This window comes from Crotalus tigris, unplaced genomic scaffold (genome assembly GCF_016545835.1).
Source record: "Crotalus tigris isolate CLP2741 ecotype Arizona unplaced genomic scaffold, ASM1654583v1 scf7180000018368.3068619, whole genome shotgun sequence".
NCBI classification, from domain to species: domain Eukaryota; kingdom Metazoa; phylum Chordata; class Lepidosauria; order Squamata; family Viperidae; genus Crotalus; species Crotalus tigris.
The window spans coordinates 542,798-567,146 of NW_024096968.1; the positions used below are offsets into that span (position 1 = coordinate 542,798).

General features: G+C 37.5%; 1 protein-coding gene across 8 annotated transcripts in view; it reads left to right on the forward strand.

The window, feature by feature from the left end:
• The window catches only part of LPL (lipoprotein lipase), a 47,789-nt gene that overhangs the window by 17,554 nt on the left and 5,886 nt on the right, over nt 1-24,349 (forward strand). For 5 of the 8 annotated variants that reach the window (XM_039350987.1, XM_039350984.1, XM_039350990.1 and 2 more), the window contains exons 2-7: nt 11,160-11,335; nt 13,771-13,950; nt 17,518-17,629; nt 19,398-19,631; nt 21,016-21,258; nt 22,375-22,495. In XM_039350987.1, the coding sequence (XP_039206921.1) occupies nt 11,160-11,335; nt 13,771-13,950; nt 17,518-17,629; nt 19,398-19,631; nt 21,016-21,258; nt 22,375-22,495 (1,066 nt within the window). The other 3 variants (XM_039350989.1, XM_039350986.1, XM_039350983.1) reach the window with 3 other exon arrangements.

Below are 24,349 nucleotides of genomic sequence, written 5' to 3' on the forward strand. Positions count from 1 at the left end.
AATGGGACTTTTCCTGGCGGGCGCAAAAATAAGATAGGAATTTACTAGGACCCGTAAGGGGTCGTGTGAAAACTCATAACTTTGCCAGAGCAACAGTTTCCTGAAGCAAATGTTCTGCAAGGGGTGGTAGAAAAACAAATGGTTTTCCAGTTGTCCCCGTTTAGCAGCCAAAGTGGGGTTTGTTTGTTTTTTTGGATGCATTCTGTACTAATAGCTTCCAGTACTTTCTCCTTATTTGCCCTTTTGAAGGAATTTTGTGGTTCCCCCTCCTTTTTTAAAGTTTAGTTTCAAGATTATCTCCTTTCTCTCTGTTGTTAGTAAAATTGATTAGTGTTAGCAGAATAGAAATATACTGGGGAAGAGGTGCAGATGTATTTAATAACCTAGTTCAAAGTTAAGGTGAAGTTTATAGACTATATATGTTCCTAAAATAGGATGGGATGATTGCCCTTTGGCTAAAGCTGTAGTTTAAAAAAAGTAATACCCATTTAATGAGTCATAAAATAGATAACTGCAAAAACAAATTTATATAGAAAATGGGTGGTATATAACAATGGGATATAGGTGACTCATTCTCATTGGACAGGAATGCTGAAGTACTACCGGTAGTACAACTTATCACAAATAAGAATAAGAATTTACATAAATTTTACTGCACTTTTCTGCCTTGTTACCTGATCCCCTGTGTTGCAGATTTATTGCAATTTTTAAGCTTACCTTGCAATGACAGTGTAATCTGTTATGTGTGAGCTGACTGGACTGATATTGCTTCTTCACTTCACCTGTCTCCAAGAAATATTCTGGAGTGTTATTGACAATTTGTGTAACCTTACTCTTTCTCAAAAAGTGCACAATTCAGCTTTTTTAAAAAAGCAGCTGATATCCTTGAATGCTGCAGCTGCCTGAGAAGCCTATCAAAAGAGATGTATTTTGTCAGATTATCAGGATTTGGGAGCCATTTGTAATGGTGTCTGGAAATAAGTTGTTTATGAAAGAGTTTTGTGAAATATTGAGGTTTCTATCCTCTGCTCTATAGAAGTCCAAAGAAATCTGTTAAGTTTTAGTAGGCTTTTCAGAAATTGTGGAGAAACAGGCCTATTATTAGTGAATGAGGATATGATATGTACACCCATGTGTGTGGAAATGGCATCAGGGGATGGATCTATTACCATGGTATGGTGCTAGTACTATTAGAAAGAAATCATTCTTTTGCTATTCCCTGGAATTCCCATCATCACCTTGGTTATCTCTTTGTGAATAATCATTAGCATTCAATTTAAGAACCACATTTGGGTAAGATTATGTACCATCCATGATTATAGGTCCCTAACATGTTCTTTTAGATCCTCCAACAGTGTATCTATCACCATTATAATTGAATCTATCTACCTTTTTCCTTCCACCTTTTCCAGTGTTAGAGCCTTCCCCAGAAGACATGTACAGATGTCTGCACACCCTGGTACACCCATGTAAAATCATTTTTTATAAGCTGCACTAAATTCCCAATTGTCTTCTGGGTGCAATTCAAAGTGTTTATTGTCACCTATGAAATCCTGTATGACAGTGATGGTGAAACTTTTAGAGACCGAGTGCCCAAAAACTGCCCCTGCCCTGCTCCACCTGTCCCGTCCACTCTGCCCCTGCCCCCAGCCTGCTCCGCCCCTGCCCCGCCCGCCTCCACATCCTGCCACAAATTGCCCAGGGGGCCCAGCAGTGCCATGGCAGCCATGTCCTCTGCCCGCACCCTGCAGCATCATCTGTGCGCAATGGAGTGCGAGGGTGGAGTCTTGTCCCCACTGCTTGGCTCCATGGGCTTGGCTGCACTGCTCTGCATGGGCCGCACTCGCAGGTGACTCTCCTCGGGGGGGGCTGCTGGTGAGGGAGCTGCGGGGGGAGGTGGGGCGGGGTGACAGCACGTGTGCCTACAGAGAGGGCTCTGAGTGCCGCCTCTGGCATGCATGTATGACCTAGGTATGGGTCACTTGTAGGACTGCCTATCTTCAGTGATTTCTGTACCTTCCACCAGATTCAACGGGGTGGGCATGTTCTAGGTCTCCTCTGTTATCATCTGGTTGGACCCTGGATATGCTTCTTCTCTGTTGCACTATCTGCTTTTCCGCAGGTATTATATAATTGGCACTAAGCATCTGTGATTAATAGTATACCCCTATGTTTACTATGTAGTAAAGATGGATTTTGCTTACAGAATTGCACTGTATTATAGTGTGTTTGGTTTACTTTGCTCTTCTTGTTTTTATTATTAGTTATCCTAGATTGACATGCATGGCCTTATAAAGTTTTTAAATTCATACAATTCGGTGAGTTTTATCTATAGGATCAAACTAGAATCATGACATGAACAGATTGTATCTGCTTACTCTGCCATTGGAGTTTTATATACCACTGTATAGTATGTGTAACTGTAGTATGAAAAGATGGTATCCACTTGATTTTGGAATTTGCCTATTCAAGGTTTCACGTTCATATGGATTTGAAAGATTGTGTTCATATAATTTGAATGCACCAACATACATTCTTTCAAATCTGCTGAATGCTGCTTTATATTACTGCATTGTGTTTGTTTTTATTTTTTTTAAAGTCCTGCCTATTTCACCAGCTGCCTGAAATGGATAGAAAGGTATCATACATCACTTCTAACATTCTGTACTAAGCTGGGATTGTATACATTAAAACATCAGAAACTGGGAATAAGGGAGATGAGATTACTTTAGTTAAGCACAGAAAATATGCAAAGGTTTTCATAATCCTTTTTGCAAATATATCAGCTGCAAATAAGTTAAGCACCATTCCTCAAGGATTAGTTTTAGAATTGGTTCAACACGATACTTCACTTGGTGGACTTTTGTTCCTAATTAATGGGGCTAAGTGTTAGCAACATTATACATCATTAACTGGAGAATTGGATTCACCAAGTTCTTGTATTTTGTGAGTTATATCAATTCTGTTTAATAAGTTGGGTAAGTCAAATTAATGAGAGTACTCTGCAGAAAGTTGTGATGTGTGATACACATATACTCTGAGTGAGAAAATGCAACATAATTTTCAGTTTTATACAAAGAGACTATGTGGGGTCTAAAACTGACTACTGTGAGTTAGAGGATTATGTAAAAACTTTGATCAAGAATTTAGTAAGCCACCTGCATAATATATTTATAACAGTTATAGTTCCTTATGAAAATGTAAATTAGTTACATCTGGACTGTTTACACAGGTAAATAGCAGTTTACAAAAAGCTGTTTCAAAAAGACAGCTAAGTAAAACTTTTGACATATTAACCTTTTGCAAACTTTGTAATGTATATTATCTTGTCTTTAGGACAGGAATACTATAATAGTGTAGCCATTTCCAGAGAAATCTTATCATTTTTCCTTCCCTGTTCAGTTTATTAAAAGCCCCAAGGAACAGTATTTTGTTTCATTATAAGTAGGCTGCTAAGCATAATAATATAATAAATGCAAGTAAATAGAACTTATTTACATATAAGCACATATAAGATTAAGCAAATGAGATGGGCGCAGAATTTTGGTGAGCCAGTTTCACTGGATACCTGGGAAATTATTTGGGTGAGAAATGTCAAATTTACGCAAGCACAGAATTTAAGGGAGAATTTTTATAAAATGTTTTATAGATGGCACCTTGATCCACAAAAAATGTCTCTTATGTACCCTGACTTAAAAGCTAAATGTTGGAGATGTGATTGTATGGATGCTACCTATTATCATATCTGGTGGTCGTGCAGAGAGATAAAAGCATTTTGGATTAAGATATGGTGGAATATCCAGAGAATTTTTAAAAGGAGGGTAAAATTTACTCCGCAATTATTTTTATTAGGTATAGTTACTGATTGTGATACAAAGGAGGTTATATTGATGTTAAATTTGATCACAGCTGCGAGGCTGTTAGTAGGACAATATTGGAAGAAGGAATCTTTGCCTACATTGCAGGAATGGTTTCTTAAAGTGTCTTATTTGGCGGAAATGGCAAAGATTTCGGCTTTCTTAAAGGGACAAACGCAAGAGAAATTTCTTGCTGTTTGGGATAAATGGATAAAATTTATACAATTTAAATTTGATATAAAAAAATATTATATAGCTTTTTCATAATTTTTAATTCTACACATATATATATTTTCTATTTTATATATATATATGTATATATATATATATATATATGTTTTCTGAGGTTTTCGCGGGTGTTTGTATGTAGGTCTTTGGTTGTTCGGGTTTTCTCCTGCGTAAAATTGGAAGTGTCTTGGCGACGTTTCGACGAAGTCCCATTCGTCATCTTCAGGCTGGTGTTTTCAGCTTCGTGCTTTACATTGCTGCTCGAAGCACGAAGCTGAAAACACCAGCCTGAAGATGACGAATGGGACTTCGTCGAAACGTCGCCAAGACACTTCCAATTTTACGCAGGAGAAAACCCGAACAACCAAAGACCATATATATATATATATATATATATATATATATATATATATATATATATATATATATATATTTTTTTTCTATAAATATAAATTTTTTTCAATTCTTTTTTAATTAAGCCTATATTCTACTCTGGGAAGCTCTGGGGGGGGGGAAGGGGGGGTTGGGTAGGGGTGGGGGGGGTTTTGTTGGTAATGTTTGTTTTTTACTTGTATATGTTGTTTTTTTGTTTTTGTATTGTCTTTTATTTTTTGTAAAATTTATAAAACTTTTTAATAAAAAAAAAAAGATTAAGCAAATGTAAAATGTCAGTGCTTTACTGCCATAGTTATGGAATATATTGTAAATCAGAGACGAGGGTAATCTTTATACAGGCATCAATGTGTAAAACTTGTTTTAGGTTTCCTTTTTCTCGTGGGAATATTATTTTCAGCAATATACCTGGGCCTTAGGTAGTCCTATGACATCTTCATTGGACTCTGGAAACAGGTATTGCATCTAGATATTAGAAGAAACAAAGAAAACAGAAGAAAACAGTCAATTTCTGTTTTCTTGCTTGATCAGTCATATTTGTCTTGCTAGATCAAAAGCAGACTTGTTGATATCATTTGCTTAGCATATTCTTGATGTATCTCCAGAGAAGTGTATAACATTATTGTAGGAAGGTCTAGCCTTCTTCCTCCAGTACTTGGGATTTGATAGCTAATTGTCCTTTGTTGTACAATATATGTAAGGGTTGTATCTTCAAAGCTACATTTTTCTATTTTTATGAAATATGCATACATTCAGACTTCGTTTGTAAATAATCCAAGCCATATATGCTTTAATTACAGTTTGCAGAATATCCCATAAATGACAGGGTTTGTGTTAATCCTAGACAAGTGACTTAGCATAATGCAGAAAATTCAGGCTTGATTATCACAGCCTGTCATGTCAATTTCATTAAACTAACAGGGCAGCATAGGAAAGCTAATTTTGATTTCAGTAAAAATAAGGACATCTACAATGACTGGTTTTCTGGGTGTGAAAGGTTTTGAATACCCAGGATGCAAGATTTAAACGTATAGTTTGTATAAGTTACCACATATGCAGTCTAGTAAATTTTCTGGGTATGCTTATTTAATTTGAAAGGGTGAATGCAGAGAGTGTTTCATATGCTTATATTCAATCGTACCTAAGTTCTTTAATTTCAGTGGACCTATCTTAGTTGTGTCTAACTTCTCATTGATTTCAGTAAGCCTGTTCTTGATAAGCACATAGATATCTTCTCCAATCAGGATGTTCTCCCTGAATTCCCTATGCAGTGTAGCTATTGATGAGAGCTCCAAAAAATTAAAGTTCTGGATCTGGGGTGCTCCCAGTTAAGAGAAGGATATTTCCATGAATCTTGGTTTGGGTACAAGTTTCTGTTCTCAGCTGACAATTTTGGCAAAGTGTGGGGCATTTGTGTTGGCACCATGTTGGGAAGGAAACTATTTCTTTCTCCCTCCCAAAAGCTTTCCGGGGTAAAGACAGTCTGCAAATATAAGTAACAGGCTTTATGTCATGCATACTTGATGTTTAGTAGTTTAGTAGTTGTTCACATTCGCCAAAGGAACTTGATTGAGAGGATAAGAATTGGAGACACTGTATGTTCCAACCACAAGCTTTGCTTTGGGACCCATTTCCGAATTTTGTTCATGTGACCATGGGGATGCTGTAATGGTCTAAGTGTGAAAAATGGTCATAAGTCACTTTTTTCAGTGCTGTTGCAAGTTTGAATAGTCACTGAATGAAGTGCTATAAGTCAAAGGCTTACTTGTATTTGAAACTACAATTTTCAAATCAGCCTCTGGCAACTTCATGGATGTATCTGTGTATTCCAGTGATGGCGAACCTTTTAGAGACCGAGTGCCCAAACTGCAACCCAAAACCCACTTATGTATTGTCGGGTGCCGGGTGGGCATGGCCCATTGGGTGGGCGTGGCCCATTGGGTGAGCGTGGCTGCAGTGGTAATGACAAACTGGGTGGGGCTAAAAAGTTCAATCAATTCCAACTTTGCAAGATCTTTTTTTTTCCTGCGAGAAGTTGAAATTGATTGATTGATTGACTGAACCTTTTTTTTTTTTTTGCACACGGCGGAGGCCTAAAGCAAAAAGGTTTTATAAAACTCAGCTGAAGGCCTGGGACTGGGGCAATGGCATGCATGCCCATAGAGAGGGCTCTGAGTGCCGCCTTTGGCACACGTGCCATAGGTTCACCACCACTGGTGTATTCTTTTGACAACAGTGTGGAAGTGTTTTGTTACTGTCTTCTTTCTAGATGTACTTTTGATTTCAATATAGTCTACAACTCTGTGGTTGTCTGCAAGATGCATCCAGTCCTGCATAGTTTCCAGTTCTACACAAGATCATCAACCAGGTGTAGCCATCTGATCAGATCCAGTGACCTTATAGTTAGGGGCAATCAATGTGAAAGCTTAAATCTTGCAATGATTTGTTGTAGCTCTTAGGGATGAATGAACCAGTGCATTGCATCAGTAGTTTTCAATGCCTTTTCTAGTTTGTTTGCATTTATAAGAGGCAGATGATTGCTTTAATGTACTGCAGTCAGTAAGCCTTTGACAAGCGTCTTTTAGCCCAAGAAAGACAATCTCAGGAAGATAGTGGAAAGGAAGATAGGTTCCGATGGTTGAAAACCATTTTCCTGTAAACAGATAAACTTTACTTACCTCCCACTGGATATACATTTTTAGTTTGGTGAAGCAAAACTCAACTTGCAATCCTTTTCAAAATGCCTCTGTTGAAATGTCAAAAATTTTAAAGCTAAAGTTTTGACCCATAATCCACTGGGTCAGAAATTTCAGAGAGAAAGCTGTAAGCTCAGAAAATCAGACTGGCATTGAATTTTCATCCTCCTGTTGAACAAGCTGTCCCTTGAGCAGAAAGATGAGATTGATTGTTTTATTTCATTCATGAATGTCTAAATAATAGATTGACATGTGACATATTGTTAGAGGAGGTACTGTATCCAGAATTTCTCCTGCCTTCCACTATGTTCTTAACTGAGAAAAAAGGTAAGATAATTAAATCTAACATTTTACTTGCAAGAAGAAGAAACAAATGTTGTTTCTTAATTTTTGCCCCACAATCTGCTTTAATTATCAAACTTATACAGGTAGTCCTCGACTTATGACCACAATTGAGCCCAGAATTTATGTTGCTAAGTGAGAAATTTGTTAATTGAGTTTTGTCCCATTTTACGACTTTCCTTGACACATTTGTTAATCACTGCAGTTGTTAAATTAGTAACACGGTTGTTAAGTGAATCTGGCTTCCCCCATTGACTCTGCTTGTTAGAAGGTTGCAAAAAGGCATCACATGACCCCCCTGGGACACTGCAACTGTCATAAATATGAACCAGTTGTTAAGCATCCAAATGTAAATCACATGACCACGGGGATGCTGTAAAGGTCACGTGTGAAAAATGGTCATAAGTCACTTTTTAAGTACCGTTGTAACTTTGAACGGTCACTAAATGAAGTGTTGTAAGTCGAGGACTCCCTGTATAGCCTCCCATCTCACAAACATGACTCTGCTAGCATATAGTGAAACAGTAAAAAAAGTCTAAAGCATCCATTAAAAACAACAGCATAAATACCAAGAAGAACCAAATCCTACATATAATACAGGTAGTCCTCGAGTTACAGCCATTCATTGTTAAAGTTACAAAGGCACCGAAAGAAATGACTTATGATTGGTCCTCACACTTAGAATTATTGCAGCCTCCCTATGGTCATGTGATCAGAGTTCAGGAGATTGGCAACCAGCATGTATTTAGGATGGCTGCAACATCCTGGGGTTATGTGATCACCATTTGCAATCTTTCCGACTGGCTTCTGACCAGCAAAGTCAGCGGGAGATGCTGACTTTTTAATGGCCAGGTGATTCACTTAACAACTATAGTGATTTGCTTTTGCATGGCAAAAAGGTGCATACAACTGGATGTGATTCACTTAGTAGCAATCGCCTTGCTTAGCAGTGGACTTTCTGGTTTCAATTGCAGTCATATATAACAATCCTTCAGGCTCCCTATTTCCATGGAATCCCTAAGCCTACTAGAAAAATCTTGTTTAAAGAGATTTCCAGAAAGCCAGTAGATTTGGGACTAGCCTCATTTCAGGGAATGAGGTTCCATGGCAGAAAAGGCTTGTCTCCTGTTCCTGGATCCCCTCGGATGGAACTCTTCAGCAGACACGATCTATAATCTGCCTCTCTTGCCAGACCTATTGCTGTGATAAAGTTGTTTATGTCCTGATGTCTGGATTGCTTTGCTTGTATATTAAATGAATATCCTTCAGCACTTCTAATACGTGAGATTAGTTGACATGTCAGCCTACTTTAATTCTGGCTCATTGTTAGGAATTCGAATGAGTTTGCAGTGGAAAGCTATTTAAAATTAGTGCATGCATATCTTATCCCCAGAATCTTTTACAAGCAATTTGTCTTTTTGTTATTAAGCAAAACCTCAAACAAATTGAGAGTGGCACTACTATTCTTGTGTGCAAATACAGTATTTCCTTATTTTTAATTTTGTTTTTGCTGTTTTTGAAATTCACAAATGCGTTTCAGGCGTGTTGCAATATTACCATGGAAATTATACATCAAATGCAAAATCGAGTAATAAGCAATGCAGGTTTGTTGACATTTGTGTTACCAAAAGATGAACAAATATTTGAGAGATGGAGCTAGACCAAGTAGGCCATGTGTTACCTAGAAAACTAAGGGATGAGTTTGTGGTTTACCTGTTCAGAAAACAATTCAGACTGTGGCCGTGAGGATTATGTTAAAATGCTTTCTAAAATCTTTGTAAAAGAGCAATATTCTTTCCCGACTTAGTGCTTTCCAGGAGTATTATGCCTTATCATTATCAAAGCCTAAAAATTGTAATCCAACACTTTTGTAAGGTATTCAGTGTGGGCAGCCTGGTAAATAATAGTTTGTGTATGTGACATAACTATTTGATGGCTGCAAAGATTTACTTTGTTGATGGATTCAAAAAATCAACTTATGGGACTCTTTAGTATATTAGGAAATAGAACTCAGGGTGTGATACATAAATGAAAAGGCAAAATTGGGCTGATTCATTGTACCAATAAAGGAGAATATTTGTAAGTCAGGGTTGAAAGGAGGGGTCCTTGGTGCTCTCTGAGCTTGGTTGATTTCTTGTAGATGTTTCATCACCCAAACTAGGTAGCATCATTAGTGCCAAGGACCCCTGATTCATTGAACTTCACTTACTTTATATCCCTGCTGAAAAGTGCCTGGACAGCTTTTCATCTAGATGGGACAGATTCAAAATAGCTTCAGCTTTGTCACAGGTTACTTACCTTTATTGAACAGAGACCTCATGAGAAGTACAATAAACCTTTGGCTTTCAACAATCTTGAAAATGCATAAATCAACTTCTTCCTTCCCTCTCTACATGCAGTTTAATGTGAAAGCACTCATTTCACTGATTTTTATTTTAAGTAAGTCATAACACAGGAGCCATTGTATTCTCACCTATGGTTGCTCTATGTAAAGTATAACTTCTTCAAGTAAAGCTAGTTCTTCATCATGATTGCTTGTACCCAATTGCTAACTTCTTGTAAAAATATATATAGGGAGACCATAAAGTTGCCTTTCATCAAAACAAACAATATTTCTTAACTAATAGTAGTTTCCAAAGTATTGGGTTTTCTCTTATCCTGCAACTCTTTTTAAGTCGACATTTTGTAGATTAATTTACCCACACGTTGCATGTAGCTAGTGCTTAATGATATTATTGTCCGAGTGCTATACAAGCCATGTCAAATGTAAATGCAAGTTTTTAAAGCCAAGGACAACTTACTGACCATTTTTTGACTGAAATATGGAATGAGTTTAATCAACTATTACATAATCTTGCAAGCAAATTTGCTTAGCTTCTGATGACATTCACCATCCATACCATAATCAAAACGCACCCCAATAGGAAATATATTTGTTATATAAAATATATTCACAGTAACAATTAATAATGGGGTATTGCAAATCCATAATATTTTATTAAAATCTTTCAAAATTGGTTTAAACTGATTAAATTTGTTAAAAAACCTGTGCCACTTCTTGAATATGATATGGTAATATTTTCTGCTTTTTTGCCTCAGCTTTTATTAAAGAGTTAAATGGAAGCTAATGATGAAGGCTAAAAATTAAGATCTGTATAAAATGAAAAGAAATGTATCAGTAAACACCCATCTAAAAGAAGGAATACTTTATGCATAAACTGGAAGTGTTTATAAACTGCTCATAAGCAATATAGAGCTGAACTTACTGTAATAAAATAAAATAATATTATATTGTGACTTTTCCTGCCCTCTATCATCTGAAAATAATGTTCTTGCTTAGCTTCATTGTATGGAAACTTAAAGAATCAATAAAATAGGTGGCTTGTTTGTCTCTTTAGCTGCCACTGCAGAAATCTGTATCAAAGATGTATTAGGAGAAACAGTTCTCCTGGTAGCCCATCTGTGCCCTGTTTGATGCTACTGGAGATGCTAATAAATCACTATTAGTGCTGAATCACTTAGCTTCCTACTTATTTTATTGATTTCTATATCAGAGAGAATCTTAAATAGTCTATTCATGTTATTTGCTGACAGTTCCTTTCTTTCATACCACTTAAAAATCCCCTCTCTTGTTTAACTTCAGGAAACATTATAGCAAACGAGAAAGACTTCAGTGGTATTGAAAGTAAATTTTCTTTAAGAATACCTGAAAAGCCTGATGAAGACATTTGTCACCTAGTTCCTGGACAGGAAACAAGTGTAACAGATTGCAACTTCAATCATACCAGTAAAACTTTTGTGGTTATACATGGATGGACGGTAAGAGGAGTAAAACATTTGCATAGCTATTCACTAAAGCAGGGGTCTTCAAACTTGGCCCTTTTTTGACTTGTGGACTTCCCCTCCCAGAATTCCTCAGCCAGGCACATTGTCTGAGGAATTCTGGGAGTTGAAGTCCACAAGTCATAAAAGGGCCAAGTTTGAAGACTCCTGCACTAAAGGTTCTTAGTTAGCCTGATGTGAACAGAGACCAAATAGTGATTTTTAAAAAAACCCAACAAATTAATTGCCATACATTTTTACTTATAGTCATCTCATTTCTGGAATGGATAAGCTCTATAAGTAATTCTCAACTAATGACTGTAATTGAACCCACTATTTTGGTCATAAGTCATAATGGTCATAAAGTGGCTTATCACATGACCAGATCCAATTTTACAACTTTTTTGTAGCAGTCATTAAGCAATCCCTGTGACCCATAGTTCACTATGGGAAATTTTTCCAGAAATGGAAAGTAAGTGCCTTTTCCAACAGAAAATACTGTGGTCACATGACCACAAGCTACAAATAGCTGTAAATTAGGTTTGTTGCTAAGCACCCAAAATCTTTTACATGACTGAGGGGCCCCAGACACCAGAGATTTGAATCCTTGTTATAAGTCCCATTTTTTTGGGGGGGAGGGGTGTCCATCATAATTCTGGTCACTAAGGAATTGGCCATAAATTAAGGACCACCTGTATTGTCTTCTGGATCATGTTTGGAAATTATAATATGTGTTTTTTTAAAGCAACTCCAACCTTAGTTTAAACATCCCAATTTGATGATAACTCTTACAAAAAAACAACTGTTTTGCTGCATCAGGCCATCTGTCTTAGTATTCTTTTTTCAAATAGTGCTGAAATCTGATAAGCTGTCTCGCTAAGTGGGACGTAGCTGTAAAGGTGATCCAGGCAATTCTATTCATGACAAGAACTAGAAGCCATATTGCTTGGGGAGCAATGAAAAACATTGGCGTTGGGAAGACCTTGTTGCTTAAGCAAGACATGAATCCTTAATAGTGAAGTCTTCGTAGCATTTCCTATCTGGGAAGAACTAAACAACCAGGGCCACCTAGAGTTTGCCCTAAGTTCCAAAGGGCAGACTTGACATAGGGAAATGTAAGCTGGATCTTTTCTAGGCTTACCTGGAAAACCAGGATTGTCTTCTTGAAAAGCAAAAAAATTGCTATTGCACTACAGCCATTCCCTGAACATTTTCTTGAGGCTAGCATTAATATTAGGAAGTCTTGCAGTAAGAATGGTAAAGAAGCTTGGAGCTCATTTGACATCCATGTTGTTCGTTAATCCTTTTTTTTTTTTTTACCTGCTAACATAACCCACACACATTTGCATTTCTTAAACTTTATGTTCTCCAAAGTTTAGGTCCAAGTGACCTGAGCATTATCCCAGCAGAGTTCTTTGTTATAGTAATTATGGTTTGTTATGGGAGAAATAGGAGACAGGGGTATTAGCTATGTTTATCGTTTTTGAATTATATATTTAAAAGGTGGGATAAAAATCTAATAATTGCAATTATTATTATTAAATAAGTGTCAGGTGCAAGAAATCGGGAACCAAGATTGTTCAAATGAGTACAGTTTTAATCCATTCAGGTTCAATCCAAGAATCTGAACTACTAACAGTCAAGGCAGATTGTCAGTAGATAAGAGTCCATGTAATTCAAGAAAGGATGGATTTGAATCTCTTGTGGGCGTGAAGGGACCCCTCACTAGGGCTCAGCCTGGTCATCTCCTACAATCAGCAGCCACGTAATTTACTTCTTCACACCAAGGTCTGCACAAGTTAAAAGAAAACTAATACTTGTGCTTTGCTCAACTTACATACATTCACTGCAGATCCTCTCAGTGCTTTCTAAAGTCTTCTTCATTTTCCTCTCCCCTATATTTCCTTAAAACTGCTAGAACTCCTCAGCAAAAAAAAAAAAAAAAAAAAACACAATATTTTGCTTTTTGTCACACAGTTGATTTTCTACTGCCCTTCAAATAGCCACAACAGCACCCCAGGGTTACTTGGAAAAGCTGGCATAATTCACTAATTCTCCATTTTGCAATAAATATATAAAGATACTGGCCTTTGTAGAAGTTGTGGCAGTGAATTTCCTATCTATTAAAGGATTAATCTTTTATGGATTAAAATACTGTATAATACACCCAGGCAGCTGGATATTTTCCATATGTTTTGAACAATTCCCGTAAACTCTTAACATGGAAATGTATGGAAGCTTTAGTCTGCTACATTTGTAGAGCACCAGATTAGACAAGGTTACTATCAATGCACTCCTAAGCTTGTTTATGGTTACTTATGGTTACTTACTTTGAAACTATTTGATGATTATATTTCTTATCTCTGTAAGTGTACTTAATACCTATCCTTTGAGGTTTATATTATAGATTGACATAGAGTATCGTATTCTAGGTGACTGGCATGTATGAGAGCTGGGTTCCTAAGCTGGTGAAGGCACTGTACAACAGGGAACCTGATTCTAATGTCATTGTGCTTAACTGGTTAGCTCGAGCCAGTTTGCATTATACAACGTCTGCATACTTTACAAAGGAGGTGGGAGAAGATCTTGCTGCATTCGTTGATTGGATGGAGGTAAGCATCTGTTTGCAAGTTCTGTACAGCACAATATCTCAAAAGTGTTGAATACCTAGAATCCAAGATAAGGGCATTTCAAAATGAGAAACTTAGGCCTGCTAAAAAAACAGCCCTTGGGATTTTGATTCCACAATGTTAGCTATATTTATTTCTGGCTGAACTGTATTTGAAACTGTACTTAACCATTTTTTTTAAAAAAAATAAAGTTAAATGGACCTTATAGGTCAGTGATTCTCAACCTTTTTAATGCCGCGATCCCCAACCGGTCGTAAGTTGAGGACTACTCAACTGGTCGTAAGTCGAGGACTACTCAACTGGTGCAGCACTGTTTGCACAATGGGACTTTTGGCGGGCTCAGCAGGGCAGAGACAGCCTGGACAATTCCTATTGGCGTTTGAAAGCCAATAGAATTAGACTCTATTCAAGAGAGTCTATTCTATTGGCTTTCAAAAGCCAATAGAATAAAAGGGAGTAGCACAGCTAAGGAAAAGGGGGGGAAAATGGTGGACTGCGTTATTTGGCGACCCCCATGAAATGGTCGTTCGACCCCAAATGGGGTCCCGACCCACAGGTTGAGAACCACTGTTATAGGTGGTTCATTTTCTGCTTCATCACCCTTCTTGCTCTTGCACTTTTAAGGGGAAAAGTGGCTTGATGCCTTTTCGGCACTTCCATTATGTGGCCAGCATATGCATACTGCATGCAATAAGGCCTTGGAGTGAAAAGCAATTTATTTTGTTCCTCATTTCTGTGGAGTGGTAAAGAAAAGGGATTTATGGCAGGATCTGCCATAACTCAGGATGGAGCAGTTATTTTTTACTGTCAGTATATCTCCAATTTGTTTGTGAAGGTTTCCAAAGTAGAATAGGTGGATTCTCATGATGGATCTATTGCTGTGCTGTACCCGCTAGTGAGAATGACATGATGGAATGCTTTCTCATTGGGAAAAACATGTCTGCTGGGTATCTGGCATATGAAATCTATGCTAACATATGTAGCATAGATAGTTCCATAATATTGCTATTCTCTGTTAATTCTTATTTTTAATATGTGGAAACATCCAAACATTCATATTCCAGCTCTTGCCTGAAAAGTGTTGTTAGCAATATTTGCACTGACACTACTATTTTTTATGAGAAACAGTGTCCATAATGATGGCTGGAAAATTGATGTAGTCCTTGACTACACCACCATTGACTACACCACCATTGAGCCCAAAATTTATGTTGCTAAGTGAGACATTTGTTAAGTGAGTTTTGCCCCATTTTACCTCCTTGCTACCATTGTTAAGTGAATCACTGCAGCGGTTAAGTTAGTAACACGGTTGTTAAGTGAATCTGTCTTCCTCATTGGCTCTGCTTGTCAGAAAGTCACAAAAGGTGATCACGTGACCCCATGACCTTGCAACCGTCACAAATATGAACCAGTTGCTAAGCCGCTGAATTTTGATCACGTGACCATGGGGATGGCTGCAGTGGTTGTAAGTATGAAAAATGGTCACGAGTCTTTTTTTCAGTGCCATTGTAACTTTGAACAGTCACTAAACGAATTGTTATAAGTTGAGGACTACCTGTATTAAATGCAAGCGATGTCAAGTCTTTTTAAGTATCAGATTTGTAATTAAGGAATGAAGATATCTGAATGTTCACTTATATACTCAGGACATCTTTGACGTAGAGTGTTTTTTTCATTCCTGATGTGCCAAATGTGCCCTCTGCTGGGTAGTGATGAATATATTGCTGTTCTTCACATTCTTACATTAGGGCTGTTCAAAGCCTCTAAAAGAGGGCCTTGAAACACACAGGAATATATGGAACAGCTTGCTGTGGATTGTTAAAGCTGCTGTGTCTTTTTTCAAGCTATGTATGGCTATGTTGGAAACTATCCCAGCTATCTGTGCAAGTATTCTTAATACACTGCTGCTTAACTCCGTGCATTCCTTTGCAGTCTCCTTACTTCCATCACGATAATATATAGTCCCTTCAAATTGCTTTCTGAATACATGAGGCTGTTCTCAAGTAAATTTTGGATGCAACAAGCTACGCCCAGAGTCATTTCTTGTGAACGGGCAGCCATATAAATTTGATCAACTAATACCTTCAAATGACATGGAGTGGAGACCTATCTCTCTGTTTAGATCTTCATCTGAAATTCAGTTCTTAGGAGCAATGAAGCGGTGCTGATTCCTGGAAAGGAGACAGTGATTTTTTTTTTTAGTGGCTGTTGAGAGTACGCACAAAAGATTGAAGGCCTCATGAAGTTTACTTAAAATGTTACTAGGTGGCCTTCTTTCCCCATTTCCTCATCTGGGCAGGTGGGACAGAGCCACAAATTGAGTACCTCTTTCAATGGAGAGTAAACCTGAGGCTAGGCTAGTTCCCATACTTTACATTTTGCAGAAAAACAGGCTGTAAATGGAGCTCGGTTCCCCTTGCGCCACATCCCACATGAGGATAAATGTACATATTTGCTAACATTATCTGTTATGCAGTATCTCTAGGAAAAATTTTCTCTCTGTATCTGCATCACCAAATCCATCCATCTTTCTTTTTAAAACATAAATTATTACTTTTTCACCAGAAATGCCTATCTTCCTTTAGTTGTTGTTGTGGTTAATTGCGAAGTCGTGTCCGACCCATTGCGACCCCATGGACAACGTTCCTCCAGGTTTTCCTGTCCTCTACCATCTTCTGGAGTCCATTTAAGTTCACACCTACTGCTTCAGTGATTCCATCCAGCCACCTCATTCTCTGTCGTCCCCTTCTTCTATTGCCCTCAATCTTTCCCAGCATTAGGCCCTTCTCCAGTGAGTCCTTTCTTCTCATTAAGTGGCCAAAGTATTTGAGTTTCATCTTCAGGATCTGGCCTTCTAAAGAGCAGTTGGGGTTGATCTCTTCTAGGACTGACCAGTTTGATCACCTTGCAGTTCAGGTGACTCAGGAGTCTTCTCCAGCACCATAGTTCAAAGGCCTCAATTCTTTTGCGCTCAGCCTTTCTTATGGTCCAACTTTCACAGCCATACATTGCAACTGGGAAAACCATGGCCTGGACTATACTTCCTTTAGTATCTTTGCCAATAAATGCTCTTCTAACAAATAAAGCTTTTGGGCAGGATGTTGAACACTGCTGGATTATATTTTCTTTTTTGGCTGCTGTTCTATTTATTTTTTGTTACGATACTGTTTTTAAATGTTATATTTATACTTAAACTTTTTTTTTTAAAAAAAATAAAATGTGTTCCATCTTGTTGATGGAGAAGGCTGAGTAATCAATAATTTAGAAAAATGTATCTCTGGCTTTAGAAGTCTTTCTGAATGTTTTAAGCATAACATCCTTTTTTCTTTTTTTCTTTTTTTTTAAATCAATTTTTCTTTTGCCGCTCTCAAGTTTTGTCCCTTAGCTGTCTTACATAGATTTTTACGTATTTGCGTTTTATATAAAAGTGTGCAAATTTCCTGCTGCTACTATAATATTTTTGTTCTTGAAGTGAAACTGATCATTTGTTTTTTAAATAATAAGCAAGTTAAAATTTGCACTTAATATTTTAAAAACGATTGTTCTCAGGAGCAGTTCAGTTATTCTCTCGACAATGTCCATTTGCTGGGATACAGCCTCGGTGCTCATGTTGCTGGCATTGCTGGAAGCCTGACCAGTAGAAAGATTAATAGAATTACAGGTAAGCAAATCATTATTGCTATTAGAATAATAATTAGAAGGAGATACAGTGGATCATTCAAAGCACTAAATATTTTAGAATCCTGGCATATGTCGATAGCAGCTATTATAAAATGAGGAGCTAATGAAAACTGCTTTTTCCAGCATACATACCATTGCTTTTCCTTCGAGATTCTAAAGAGCCATTGTATGTTACAAATCCTCCTCCTCCTCAAAATTAAAAAACAAAAATAAAAAAAGTAAGTGCCTTAATGGCAGTCTTTGCCCTGGGAAGTCATTGGCTTCAGTGGGATTTATGAACTGAGGATTTCTGCCTTTATGAAAGCAACACATGACCTGCAAAATAAGCTATTTGGATGGCAATCTTAAGCTTTTTGTTTAAGTGAATACTTATTTGAGACCTTAATTATAACTTTGGAATTAACTGCTTTTGCAGACAATCGTTCAATTCATTTATAAATGCTGGAAATTGATTTTTTTTAGAAAAGGTACTTGACATTTAAGAAATATTTAAGGCATTTATGTAACATTTGCATGATCCTTTCATGGCTTTGTTCTATATCGGTGAAACGTTTCATATTTTTTTTTCTTTTAACTTCTTTATATTTGAATTTTTTGAAACGACACTAAACTGTTAAAGTGTTTATCTTGCTTTGCATATAATACAGCAAAAGATCAATAAACAAATCACTACAGCTGGTCATTGACTTATGACCACAATTGAGCCTAAAGTTTCCATTGCTGAGCAAGACCGTTGTTAAGTGAATTTTGTCCCGTTTTACAACTTTCTTGCCCCAGTTCTTAAGTGAATCACTGCATTGGTTCAATTAGTAAACCGGTTGTTAAGTGAATCTTGTTTCCCCATTGGCTTTGCTTGTCAGCATGTCACAAAAGGTGATTGTGTGACCCCAGGACACCACAACCACTATAAATGCCTGCCAGTTGCCAAAAGTCTGAATTTTGATCACATGACCCACGGGGATGCTGCAACAGTTACAAGCGTGAAAAATGGTCATAGGTCCCTTTTCTCAGTGCTGTTGTAATTTTGGTCACTAAATGGTTGTAAGTCAAGGATTACCTATATTTTTATGAAAGATTTTTTTTTTCGGACATAATATCTTAGGCTTCACATTGACTGATTATTCTAGTGTTGCCTGCTATTTTGGGCACAGCCTAATTACAGCTGAGTTCTTGTTTATTTTAAAACTACAGCCTGCCTCCTTCCTTCCTTGTTTTTTCAGGACAACAGTTTGGTGTAGTGGTTAAAGCACCAGAGTAGAAACTAGGTTAGGGTAGGCAACCTTGGCTCTTTTATGACTCGTGGACTTCAACTCCCAGAATTCCTGAGCTTCAGGAATTCTGGGAGTTGAAGTCCACGAGTCATAAAAGAGCCAAGGTTGCCTACCCCTGAACTAGGTGATCGGGAGTTCTAATCCCACCTTAAACATGAAAGCCAGCTGGATGACTTTAGACCAGACACACATTCTCAGCCCAACTTACCTCTCATAGTGGTTGTAGGGAAAACAGGAGGAGGGAGGAACATTAGGCACGTTGATCGACTCAAGTTATTCACCAAAGAAAGGATAAAGGAAAAACATAAATAAATTTCTCATTTACCAGAGAGCACTGTAAAACCCAATAATATTGACAGGAATTTTGGCACCGATAGTGAATAAAAATATGGACCATATCTGCAATTTTTCATCACGACGCTGCCCAGGGCATCCAAATAACGGGTCTCTTTCTTTTACGCTTGTCTTCGCATTTAGGGTTAGATCCTGCTGGGCCCCTCTTTGAATATGCTGAGGCGTCTAGGCGCCTTTCTCCAGACGATGCCGTCTTTGTAGACGTCTTGCATACTTTCATCAGAGGCTCCCCAGATCGCAGCATTGGCATTCAGCAGCCGGTGGGCCACATTGATATCTATCCCAATGGAGGTGGCTTCCAGCCAGGTTGCAATTTAGCTGAAGCCCTGCGCCTGATTGCCCAGAAAGGCTTCCAAGGTAAGTTTTCAAATCTGAATGCCCCCCTCCCCCACCCCCAGTACAAGGACAACGGTATCAGGAAGATTCTGTGGCCACCGCTATTCATGACTTATGTTAGTTCTGTTCAGAATTGTTTCCCTTTCTTAGATTCATTATAGAAACATCTAGTAATGAAGGAGTTTGCCTTTATTTTTGTTCCTCAGGTGTCTCAGAGTTTTGCTCATACTGGGTCCAAATTAAGCAGGGCTTCCCCTTCCCTCCATTAAACTATCTGTTTACTTCAGGGATTAGAGGTAGTCCTTGACCTATGGTTCACGTATGCTAGGTATGAGCTTGGAATTACAGTCATTAATCCTGCTGATTATTAGTGGGTCATCATGTGACCAACCCAATTTCATGACATTTTTTGCAGTGGTTGTTAAGGGACTCCACCATTAAGTAACCTCTTGTCCGCAATGGGTGATTGGGCGGGGCACAAATAGTAATTAAATACCAGTTTCCAGCAAAAAAAATGTCATAAATCACATTCATGTGACTATGAGATTCTGCAAACAACCATAAATGTGGGGCGGTTGCTGAGCGCTCAAAATGTGATCATGTGACTATGGGGGGCATGTTGAAAGGACATTTGGGGGGGCTGTTATAACTTTGAATGGTCGTTAAGTGACTGGTCATAAGTTGAGGACTACCTGTATTGATCTATGACTAACATCCCTTGTCAAGTTACAGAAGATTAAAAGTAAGGGAGTACTGCAGAGATACAAAAGAGGTGCCATGTGCTAGTGCTGTGCTCACTTTTCATTGCATGCATATGATAACTTCAGCTGTAGTGATAGCTGGTCTACTATGTGTAGCATGTAAACTGTATTATAGGTTGTGCTTATCTATGTGTAGTCAGTTATACATACCCACTATTATGCTCAAATATTCAGTCTAGACCAGGGTTGGGGAACAGTGGCCCTTTTACAATATGTGAACTTCCAGAATGGCTGAAGTTCACATAAAAAAGCCCATCGTTCTCCATGCCTAATCTAGACTCTCCTTAATTTCTTCCTTATCTAGAAAATACAATGAGCTATAGATCATTGTGGTTATGATCAGCAGTATTGTATAATTCCTAATTGGAAGACACTGTTGATGAGGTTTAATGCAGGACAGGAGAAATAGCAGCCAGGTAGGGTGAAATAGTACTGAAGAAGAAGCAATGAAGAAAAACAATGGCATTCAGTGTGACTAAAAATGAACACTAGCTTCACAACTGAAGTATTTTTCAGAGGGTGAGAGAATTCTCACCAAATTTGTTATACTAGAAAACATCTGATGCAGACTTGCTTATCGTAATTGCTGAACCATAGAAATACATCTCTGTACAGTGCGGCTTATGTTGTTTTTCTTCCCTAAGAATCTGATCAGCTGATAAAATGCTCTCATGAACGCTCCATCCACCTCTTCATTGATTCCCTCTTGTATGAAGAAAAGCCAATCATGGCGTATCGATGCAATTCAAAAGAAACATTTGAAAGAGGGCTTTGCTTGAGCTGCCGAAAGAATCGTTGCAACAATTTAGGGTATGAAGTCAAAAGAGTGGGAAACAAGAGGATCAGCAAAATGTATCTAAAGACCCGTGCATATGCGCCTTATAAAGGTATTGGTGATCTGCAGCAAAACTTTTATTTTTAGGTCACTGCCGTAATACAACATGTGAAAACAAACTAATTTCAGAACAAATTGAACCAGAAAGGACTCTTGCACAGACCTCATTGAAATAATAACATTTTGCTTGATTAAAGTCTGAGTTCATTATAAATTTAAGAACGATAGACTTATTAGATTCAAATTATGCACTTGTTTTAATTAATCCTACTATTGAAATTGAAAATTTCAATTAAAATTAGCAAATGTGATACATTTGTATTTTTCAGGTGCATAATACGTTCTAATATCAATCCCATGATCTGATTTTTTTTTTGTAAACGAATACAGATTTTCTGAGACATGATTCCCCCAGAATAGTCAGTATCAATTCCTAAGGCTTGATGAGACTATCCATTGTTGATATTAGGTTGTTATGTGAGAGTAATCTACAGTTAGATTCACAATCTAAGACTGGTAGAAACTTAACTGAAGTCCCAACTAATAATTGTTAGGGTAGAATCTATGAATAAATATATTCATATGTATTATTATGGTTGTTGCGCAACCAGCTGTTTCGACTGGATTTGGCATTTTTATCTACCTGAGTCCTTCCCAAGGACCTGCGATAGGCAGATGTTATTTGATGCTGTTGTTATTTGCCGTGCTATTAATTAAATTAGCAATGTTATTTTCATATAATAAAAATTTGGGGGGAGCAAAGACATACTTCAAAATCTCATAATAAGAGACAATTCGGATTTATAACTGAATCCTTTTTACATTACTGCAGAATTAGATAATTTATATTTAGAATTAATCAGTTGTAATAGGAAGAAATTCCTTTATCTCATACAATCATACTTAGTATTGCAGTACAGAATTCCCAAATAATATTTGATCTGATCTTCAAACGTTGCGGGAAATTAGTTGGGAGACTATCAGCACTTTATACCACCCCCTTCTGTTTGCAGATTATCTGAAATTATTTTGGGGTTAGGGTTAGGGTTTTTTAAACTTATGAAATGTTGTCTATAAAATTACTTTTCATGCTTAAGCATAAAAGTACTATCTTCCAAACCAAAACTGGCAGAATTTATTAATAATATTTTTCATCTTTTGCTCTCAGTCTTTCATTTCCAGGTCAAGGTACATTTTTTTGGAAAATTGAACATTACCAAGAGAAACGAGCCATTTCTTATTTCTTTTTATGGCACCAAGAAGGAAAGTGAGGAGATACCGTTTGTAATGTGAGTATCAGCTGAAACAGTTGCCTACACATTTATCAATATACTGTCGCATTATGTAGCAGCTAGACTTTTGTTTTTTTTAAAAAAACTCTTCCTATTGGCTGCAGAAATTGCTTGCAGAATCATTTGATAATGGTTCTTGCATGTGTGCAGATTGTGGATTTTCACTAAAGGATGTGGTACATTTTGTTCCATTTAATTGTTCTGAGTGTGTTTTAGAAGGAGTTCTCAGATAAATTTTTGCATATTATACAAAAATGCTGCATGAAACAAGTGAATGATCATCCCTTTTCTCCTACACTTCCTTTCAAGGAAGTGTAAAAAAGAGATAATATTTAGGCTTTTGATACGCCCTGTAAGCACAAAAAAAGGACAAGTTGATTGTATTCAGTTGCTCTGTTTGGGAAATGTACATTTGTATATAGAAAGTTGTACAAATGGTGACTTCCCATTATGCATTTCTGCTTGGGTGAAGCAAATAAAATGTACATCTCATGAACCTGAGATTAGACTTTTAGCATTACAAAGACAAGCAGCTAAGTGGCAATAATAGTAGTCCTTAAAAATATAAGTATGCAAGATTCGCTTAATGATTATGTGTTACAAACTACTGGTAATCATTTGCTAAAAGGCGATCTGATGAGATGTTCCCTCATTGAAAACCGGCTATTTCCTAAGAAAGCCTATTGGTACATTCTAGCCTCCCAAAATTTTTTTGAAATTAAAAGTATGTAAGGGATTGGTCTGTGAGCATACTGGCACTTACTATTCATGCTGGATATAGTATGGGATTTAGCAGGACTAATAAAGAATGGGATTACCAGTTGCATGTTTTAATCTGAATTGTCTCAATTTGCAGTCACCCATAGTTGTGCTGTCAGCTACTATATTGGGCATGTGCTTGTCTGAATGAAAGTGATCTGGAAAAAAGAGGGCTGGTACTGAGAAAAAAAATTGTTGTAAGCTGCCCAAAGTCACATGTTTGTGAAATGAGCAGCTATATGAATTGGACAAATAAGTAAAATTGATGCTCCTTAAGATATCTCTCTTTGATTTTATATGATTGCTACTGTGAAGATTGTACCAACTTCCCCAATCCAGTCCTCTCCAAATATATTGAGAGTTCACCTCTTCTATTTCCACCAATCTCTAGAGTTGGAGTGGTGTCATATCTGGAGAACACCAAGTTAGGAAAGGAAGATTTGTAATAGGAGGCCAACTTTGCTTGGGTCACGAGTTGCTTCAGCCTTTAACTGGCATGCCAAGGGCTATCACTCTGAAAAGGAGTGAGTCTACATCAAAAAGTCAGGTCAAAACAATATTTCAATTAATTAAGTAACTCATATCATTATGAACTTCTTGAGATGGAAGGAGAGCATTAACTGTTAAGGAAAAGAGAAGTCTTGGAGGGTTTTTCAGCTGATGGGGAAGAAAGTTGGAAGGATGTAGGGTTAAAGAAACCAGGAGAGACAATAGTGGTGGAATGGAGGACAATATGTGAAAGGCTGGGCTGATATATCTGAAATTTAGCAGGTAAGAATCAAGAGTTGGAGGATGTTGGAAATGGCATCTGGGTCTTTAACAGGCCATCAGGATTCTCTGGATTTACAAGGAGGGTATCATTTTTATGATAGCAATAGCACTTAGACTTACCGGTATATACCACTTCACAATGCTATACAGCCCTCTCTAAGCGGTTTTCAGAGTTAGCATATGGCCCCCAACAATCTGGGTCCTCATTTTACCGACCTCGGAAGGACGGAAGGCTGAGTCAACCTTGAGCCGGTGAGAATCGAACTGCTGGCAGCCGGCAGTTAGCAGAAGTAGCTTGCAGTACTGCATTCTAACCACTGT